This window comes from Molothrus aeneus, chromosome 14 (assembly GCF_037042795.1).
Source record: "Molothrus aeneus isolate 106 chromosome 14, BPBGC_Maene_1.0, whole genome shotgun sequence".
Taxonomy (NCBI): domain Eukaryota; kingdom Metazoa; phylum Chordata; class Aves; order Passeriformes; family Icteridae; genus Molothrus; species Molothrus aeneus.
In genome coordinates this window covers 3,854,224-3,862,490 of record NC_089659.1, presented here as the reverse complement: position 1 = coordinate 3,862,490, position 8,267 = coordinate 3,854,224, and the positions used below count along the sequence as shown (strand labels likewise).

Below are 8,267 nucleotides of genomic sequence, written 5' to 3'. Positions count from 1 at the left end.
AGCTCCTCAGAGTGTGCCTTGCTGCTCAGGGCACGGGGGCTGCTGCGGGGCGGTGACAGCCACACGGGGTGGGCACTGTCCCCCTGTCACCGTGCCCATAGCTCTCCTGCTCCTGCTCTGCCTTCGTGTCTGAAAAGCCCGAGGGAGCTCCTCGGGCAGGGATGTGACCCAGCCAGCCCTGCCAGCCCGCCTGAGGCAGAGCTCCAGGCTCCGGGGGACACCAGGCTCATAAGTGGATGGTGGTGGTGGCACTGGTGCCCTAGGGAAGGGAAAGGAAAGGAGACAAGGAAAGTAGACAAGGAGAAAGGAGAGGAAAGGCAAGACAAGACAAGGAAAGGAAAGGAGACAAGACAAACAAAGGAAAGACAAGACAAGGCAAAGCATAGAGAAGCCAGGCAAGGCAACCCAAAGCAAGGGTTGGGTTGGGAGGGGTAGGAAGGACAAGGCAAGTAAAGGCAAGGCAAGGGAGGGGAAAGCAAGCAGGGTAAAAGGAGGGGTTGGAGTGGGAAAGGCGAGGCAAAGGAGGGGCAGGCAGGGCAGGGAAAAGAAGTACACAAGGCAAGGAATGGGAAGGGGAGGGGCAGGCAAGGCCAGGTAACAGAGGGCAAGGAGAGCAGGAAAGGCAAAGGAGAGGTGGCAGAACCAAGGAAGAGAAGGAAACAGAGGTGTTCCTCTGGCAATGAATGAGGAGCCTGAACGATGAGGAGAGCATCTCTCATGGCTCCAGGCAGCTGTGGGATCGCTTGGAGGACTCTTGGGGAACATGGTGTGGGACCCTCTCTTCCCACTCTGTGCTGGATTCCTGTGTTCAAACCTGTGATGTGTCCTGCATGTGTTTCCTGTTGCTGTTCTGTGCTTGTTGCAGGTCCCTAGGGCAGCGTGTGTGCCCCTGGTGCCCTCTCCCTGAGGATGTCAGCCAGGAGCAATGGTGTGCACAGCTCCCCAGCCAACCACCAGCCCGAGGGTGGCACGGAGGGGACAGGGCTCAGCACCAGGTCAGCTGCTCCCTGCTTTGGGGAGGGGAGGGAAAGGCCTGGCATGGGCACTGGCACAGACACATTCTCTGAAAAATCCTATTGTTAGGATTTTTTCTCCTGAGAAGCTGAGAGGCCTCAGGAATGAAATGTAACCAATGGTTATCTGCTGCTGTGGAATGCAACAGGTGCATCTGGGATTGGGCTCATGTGGTTGTTTCTAATTAATGGCCAATCACAGTCAGCTGGCTCAGACTCTCTGGTCAGTCACAAGATTTTATTATCATTCTTTTCTATTCCTTGCCAGCCTTCTGATGAAATCCTTTCTTCTATTCGTTTAGTATAGTTTTAATATATGATATGATATATAATATAATATGATATATAATATAATATGATATATAATATAATATAGTATAATATAATATAATTATAATATAATGTAATATATCATCCTTTTGAAACATGGAGTCAAGATCCTCATCTCTTCCCTCCTCCTAGGACCCCTGTGAACACCTGCACAGGGCAGGGCTGTGGTGCCCAATCTCTGCTGCTGGTTTCCTCCAGTGAGCCTCTGTGTGTGGTGGCACAGAGTGGGTGTGATCCCCTGTGGGATCACATAACAGAGAGAGAGACACAGACTTGACCAGGATTTCCTGGGGAAGGATGTGGGAAAACTCAGAAGAAAAACAATTCTTATCTTCACTTGCTGCATCTGTCGTTTGACACATGTGGAATGTGTTATGGAGATTATTTAAAAAGGGATTTCTTAATTAGTGAGATTGTTTTAATTTATTAACCAATTAGGTCAAAACTGTGTCGTGACTGTCTGTAAGGGTCACGGGTTTTTCTCTCTATGGTATAGTATAGTGTTCATATAGTATAACTTAATGAAACATTTACCCAGCCTTCCACAATCATGGAGTCAATACTCATTATTCTGGGGTTCACTAGTACAATAATCCCCTTTTCCCCCACAGCAGGACCTGCTCAACCCAGGATGGCACCAGCTCGGAGCTGCAGAGAGGAGCCAGCCTGCATGGGGGGGAGCAGAGGGCTGACCATGCTTTCCAGGGCCAGGGAGCCTTGGCCAGGTACTGGCGTGTGCCCCTGGGGTGGGTGAGCCCTTTGTTCACAGCCCTTTGTTCTGTGGGGTGAGGATCCTCTTCTGCTGTCTGGAATTCATGGATGAGCATCTGTGAATGCTGCTCTTTGTGCTCCTGGAGAGGGTTTTGGTGTGGGATGGCTTCACCCCCACAGGGCTCAGAGGCTCCTGTCCCTGCAGGCAGCCTCCTTCTGCCTCAGTGCCCCACAGATCCCTCATATTCCTGTGGGAGTGACAGCAGGACTGGGGTAGAAGTCGTGGGACTCTGTCAGGGTGGCCTCTATTGCTTGTATATTTTTGGTCCCACATCATCACTAAAAGGGATAAACCACAAATTCTAGTGCTTGAGTGTCACAGGCATCTTTTATGAAAAATCCTTTTGTTAGGATTTTGTCTCCTGAGAAGCTGAGAGGCCTCAGGAATGAAATGTAACCAATGGTTATCTGCTGCTGTGGGATGCAACAGGTGCATCTGGGATTGGTCTCATGTGGTTGTTTTTAATTAATGGCCAATCACAGTCAGCTGTCTCAGACTGTCTGGTCAGTCACAAGATTTTATTGTTATTCTTTTCTATTCCTTGCTAGCCTTCTGATGAAATTCTTTCTTCTATCATTTTAGTATAGTTTTAGTATATCATTTTATTTTAATATAATATATATCATAAAATAATAAATCAGCCTTCTGGAACATGGAGTCAAGATTCTCATCTCTTCCCTCTTCCTGGGACCCCTGTGAGCAGCACCACACTTGAGAGGGAGCTGTGAGCATTTTCTCCCCAGCTGCAGCTCCCCTGATGCCTCTGTTGAAGCTTTTCTCTGTCCTTGCTGTGTGTTAACCCCTGGTGTGCCTGTCTCCCTGTGCAGGATAGTCCGGCTGGTGCTGGTGCTCAGGGACTGGGCCAACAAGAGCCTGCACGAGGAGCAGCAGAGGCCAGACCCCTTCCTGGAGCGTTTCCAAGGCCCTGAGCTCCTGACAGTGCCTGCAGGAGCTGCTGATGAGCTTGAGGATGAGGAGACTGAGAAGTTAAACAAAAAGTAGGGTCCCTTTGCTGTGGTCCCTGCCATCCTTGGCTGGGGATCAGTTGTGTGTGGAGCTCGGGGGCTCCCATGGGGGTGGGAAAGAAGGATCTGGGGTGGGGTGGTGGGAAGGGTCCCTCCTGCCCTCTCCAGTCCCTGTCTTGGCAGCCAGCCTGGCTCTGCTGGGCTGTTTTGCTGACACACAGGAGCTGGCAGACTGTCCCTGTGAAAATTTCAGACCTGGCCTGTCCTTCAGCCATGGGATCTTCTCTCTCCTCATCCATGCCCTGGTGGGAAACACATCAGACCTCCCCAATTCATACTAGTCCCACACTAGGGTTGTTTTTGGAGCCAGCCCTGGGTCTGTAATAAGATGCACCTTGTGCATGTGAGGGGCTGGGCTCCACCCAGCAGCCACTGCATCCCACCCAGGAGCCACAAACCTGGGATTTACCAGTCTCATTCATCATCTGCAGCATGAAGGCAGTGTGTTTGCTCCCTGTGTCCCCACAAAGAGCAGCTTTGTGAAAAATCTCTTTCAAATCCAGCCCTTTCATCTCAGCTCACACTCCTGGTGAGAAGCAATAACCTGGCTTTTCTTCTGCTGGCTAATTAGAGGGCAAAGCTCACAGACTACCCTGGACCCTACCATTATACATGGTAATTAAAAGACCAAGAAATAATTGTTTTCTGTAGGAGAAAAATAACCTGAGCCTTGTATATGGGTCTTTACCAGTAATGGAAGAAAAGGCTGTTCTGCCCTGTGAGGCTGAAGGGAGCTTGTTCATGCCTAGAAGGAGCTGAGGTGTGCTGGGAAAGGGCTGCTCAGTGCCACTGGGTTCTGGGGACCCCGTGGGAGCTGCTGGGGTTTTCTAGGCCCTCATTTCCACAGGTAAGAAGAGCCCCAAGTCTGGTAATGCCACACATGAGCTGCTCATGGCTGTGGCAGCTCCATGGCTCCAAAGCCTTTGGGGAGAGGCAGATGATTATTCCATCTTCCTGGGTTAACTCTGTTTTTCCAGTCCTGGCTCTGCTGCCTAGAGTCAGTGATTCTGGCCCCCTGTCATGGCAGCACTGGTGATTTAAAGCTGAAATTACCAACACCATGAACAGCATTACTGAGGTTTTGGTGGCTGTGGGTGCTGGCTGCAGGTGAGTCCTTCCCCTGTGGCACTGCTGTCTGTCCTAGGGAGCAGAGCCCCTTTCTCAAAAAGCAAATGTTCAAGCTGCACTTTCTGGTTAAAAATAAGCCCTCTCAATGGGGAGGCTGGATCACCACTTGTTTGTGGGTGCACAGAGGGTGAACATGAGGGACTGGGGCTGGCTTTGAGCTGAGTGCCAGGGCCCACACTCTGGGCACTGCCTGTACTCCAGGAAAAAGAGACTTCCAAGCAAGGGTTCTGCCTTTGAAGCTGCCAGAGTAATGGGGTGGGCATGGGGAATCTGTTGGCAAGTGGGTTGAGTTTTTTTCCTATCACTGGAGGGAGTTTTGTGTTCAAAAGCTGGGAGAGAGGGAAGGAGGGAGAGGCTGTTTTGCCCCACCAGGCTGCTACAAACCTATCAACCCAGCCACAGAGTTTCTCTTCCCCAGCTTCTCCAGTGAATCTGGCAAGTGGAGCGCACGCTCCTTATCTCAGAGTCCCAGGGCGAGCAGGATCAAACACTTGGGAGCAGTTCAAAGGCTGCAGGCCGGGCTGTGCAGCCTGCAGGAGGCACAGGAGCAGCCCTGCCGTGCCAGCTGCCCCCGGGGCCACTGCTCTGGGGCTTGGGCAGCCCCTCCTGGTGCTGCCACTGATCTGCAGCACACTTTGCTCCCTGTTCCAATTACTCTTCTCTTCAGATGTGCCTGGCACGGGTCCCTGCCTCACCTGGGAGAAGCAATGTCATGTACAACAGGAGAACTTTTCTGATCCCCCCCTTCCACACATCTGTTCCCGGCTCTGCCACGGGGGTGCTGTGGCATGTGGGCCCCCTGCTTTGCCTCACCATCCCACAGGCTCCTCTTCTGCTGCATTCTCAGCTCAGTTTTAGGAATAAAGGAACCTGAGCAGTGCTGGGATTTGGCACTGCTGGGACTGGTCCTGGCTCACAGGCTGGCCCCCAAGCTGCAGCTCTGCTGGAGGCAGTGTGGTGCAGGGGATGAAGGACGTGGCTCACATGGTTTGTTCCTACCCTGTTTTCCACATTTCCAGGAGGAAATGGCTGTTCTTTGTGGTGGACCCTGCGGGGGACTGCTATTACCACTGGCTGGCTGTGATTGCAGTTCCTGTCCTCTACAACTGGTGCCTGCTCGTGGCCAGGTGAGCTGGGAGGTTGTAGGGTTCCTGCCTCCTCTTACCCTCCTGATCACCTGCTGGTTGTGGCTCAACCAGGACCAACCTGACACTGCTGGGCACTGAAAGGAAAGAGACTCTTCCCATCATTGTCAATTCTGGCCCAGCTGGAAAGGGCCTTGGTTTCAGGGTCATTTGGGAGGTGGTTTCAACATGCTGCTTTACCTCCATCAAGGGAGGGCAGATTTTTCAGAGCAGGGAGTTTTAATTCCTAAAAGAGGGGTGTCCAGTGGCCAAGCTCTGCTGCAGAGTTGGGCACTTCAGGATCAGCCAACATTCAGCTGTAATAGAGAAGATGTGGGGATTTGTGGTCTCACACCCTGTTTGATGACCTTTCTCCACCAGGGCTTGCTTCACTGACCTGCAACAGACCTATTTTGTGCTGTGGCTGGTGTTGGATTACATCTCAGATGCTCTCTACCTCGGGGACACAGTGATCCGCCTGCACACAGGTGAGCAGGAGCTTTCCTTTAATCCCTTACAAGTGCAGATGAGCTGCAAGGGACAGGCCCAATCCACCAACCCACACTTCCATTAGAAGGAGGGTTTTGCCTACCTCAGTGTTCACTAGTATGAAACAGACTCCAGAGAAAGAATCTAATTAGAAGATCTGAGAAATGGAGCAAGTTTCAATATGAAAGATTAATCTTCCCAGCTTTCAACTTCACCTTTGAATAATTGTACAAAATTACCTGCATTACTATTAGTATTCGGGCATAGTTGAAGGTCTGTATCTCTGATTTTGCATCAGCTCAGCTAATGAATTATCTGCATGGAAAAATGGTAGAATTTAATGTTCTCGGAAGGCAGCACTTGGCTCTACGTTTTCTGTCAGAACTGCAATAATTCATGATCTGGAGGATGAAAACCTTTGTGCTCCTTTTTCTTCGTGGCAAGAGACTAAATCCCTGAGTCATATCTTTGGATGGCTTTTGCCAGATGAAGGTCTTGAGTGATAACAAACTGAGTAGAGCAGGAACTGGTAATGTTTGGGTGACCCTGTGAATTTATGCATACAAATCCATGGCATACTATTGCTCAGGTGCTCACAAAACCTGCAGAAAAATTAAACTTCAACCGAGATAATCCTGTGATTTGCTTCTCTTTAGGGTTCTTGGAACAGGGCCTCCTGGTCAAGGACCTGAAGAAGTTACGGGATAACTACATCCCCACGCTGCAGTTCAAGCTGGATGTTCTCTCCAGCCTGCCCACAGACCTGGCCTATTTTTGGGTGGGGTTGCACTGCCCTGAGCTGCGTTTCAACAGGCTGCTGCGCTTCTCCCGCATGTTCGAGTTTTTCGACAGGACCGAGACCAGAACCAGCCACCCCAACATCTTCCGCATCAGCAACCTGGTTCTCTACATCCTGGTCATCATCCACTGGAACGCCTGCATTTACTACGCCATCTCCAAGGCCATTGGCTTCGGGGAGGACAGCTGGGTGTACCCCAACGTCACAGAGCCTGAGTACGGCTCTCTGACCCGGGAGTACGTCTACTGTCTCTACTGGTCCACGCTGACGCTGACCACCATTGGGGAGACCCCTCCTCCTGTGAGGGATGAAGAGTACCTCTTTGTGATCTTCGACTTCCTCGTCGGCGTCCTCATCTTCGCCACCATCGTGGGCAATGTGGGCTCCATGATCTCCAACATGAACGCCACCAGGGCGGAGTTCCAGGCCAGGATCGATGCCGTCAAACACTACATGCAGTTCCGCAAGGTGAGCAAAGAGCTGGAAACCAAAGTCATCAAGTGGTTCGACTACCTGTGGACCAACAAGAAGGCGGTGGACGAACGGGAGGTCCTCAAGAACCTCCCTGATAAGTTAAGGGCAGAGATTGCCATCAATGTTCACCTGGAGACGCTGAAGAAGGTGAGGATTTTCCAGAATTGTGAGGCGGGGCTGCTGGTGGAGCTGGTGCTGAAGCTTCGCCCTCAGGTGTTCAGCCCGGGGGATTTCGTGTGCCGGAAGGGGGACATTGGGAAGGAGATGTACATCATCAAGGAGGGCAAGCTGGCTGTGGTGGGGGATGATGGCACGACACAGTATGCTCTGCTCACTGCAGGGGGCTGCTTTGGTGAGATCAGCATCCTCAACATCAAAGGCAGCAAGATGGGCAACAGGCGCACGGCCAACATCATCAGCTTGGGCTACTCTGATCTCTTCTGCCTGTCTAAGGAAGATCTCATGGAAGCAGTCACAGAGTACCCTGATGCCAAAAGGATCTTGGAGGAGCGTGGCAGGGAGATCCTAATGAAGGAAGGGCTGCTGGATGAGTCAGCTGCAGAGGAAAGCACAGAAGGGAAGAGCGTGGAGGAGAGGCTGGACAGGGTGGCCTCAAACCTGGACACGCTGCACACCCGCTTTGGCCGGCTCCTGACCGAGTACAACGATGCCCAGATGAAGCTCAAGCAGCGCATCACTGCTCTGGAGTCCAGGATGAGGCAGGAGGAACTGGAGGATTTCTTCTCTGACAGCTCAGACAGTCTGTTTGAGGATGAGGAGAAAGCTTCACCTGGTGGTGGGATGCAGTGAGGGGGAACAGAATCAGCTGGATGATGTCTGACCTGGTGCTGAGGCAGTGTTTGCTGTTTCACAAGGCAGACCCTGTGGCTGCCTTGCCAGCGCCTTTTCTCGGGTCCTTAGCACTGCTGCTGTGGCACTGCCTTGATGTCAGCCCCTGAGGTGGCTCCAAATCAGGGGATTGTCCCAGCTCCGCCTCTGTCCTGTCACTTTTTTCATTGCCTTTTGGGTTCAGCCTTTATAACTCACTCCAGGTCATCAGTCCTCAGTGAGTGTCTGCAAACACTGCCTAGAAACTTTACCCACAAGGTTCCC

The 8,267-nt window shown here is 51.8% G+C and overlaps 1 protein-coding gene across 1 annotated transcript; it reads left to right on the top strand.

Moving 5' to 3' along the window:
- Positions 1-873: 873 nt before the first annotated feature.
- Positions 874-8,050, top strand: CNGA2 (cyclic nucleotide gated channel subunit alpha 2). Its single transcript, XM_066559311.1, has 6 exons — positions 874-995; positions 1,955-2,068; positions 2,943-3,113; positions 5,288-5,395; positions 5,774-5,880; positions 6,538-8,050. The coding sequence occupies exons 1-6, from the start codon at positions 910-912 to the stop codon at positions 7,962-7,964; spliced, it is 2,013 nt and encodes a 670-aa protein (XP_066415408.1). The 5' UTR covers positions 874-909; the 3' UTR covers positions 7,965-8,050.
- The last annotated feature ends 217 nt before the right edge of the window (positions 8,051-8,267 follow it).

Bases quoted from the DNA above. Each gene is read 5' to 3' on its own strand.
- CNGA2 (XM_066559311.1), top strand. From the start codon at position 910: ATGTCAGCCAGGAGCAATGGTGTGCACAGCTCCCCAGCCAACCACCAG. The intron at 996-1,954 runs GTCAGCTGCTCC...TTTCCCCCACAG, and splicing joins GGGACAGGGCTCAGCACCAG to CAGGACCTGCTCAACCCAGG. The intron at 5,396-5,773 runs GTGAGCTGGGAG...TTTCTCCACCAG, and splicing joins TGGTGCCTGCTCGTGGCCAG to GGCTTGCTTCACTGACCTGC.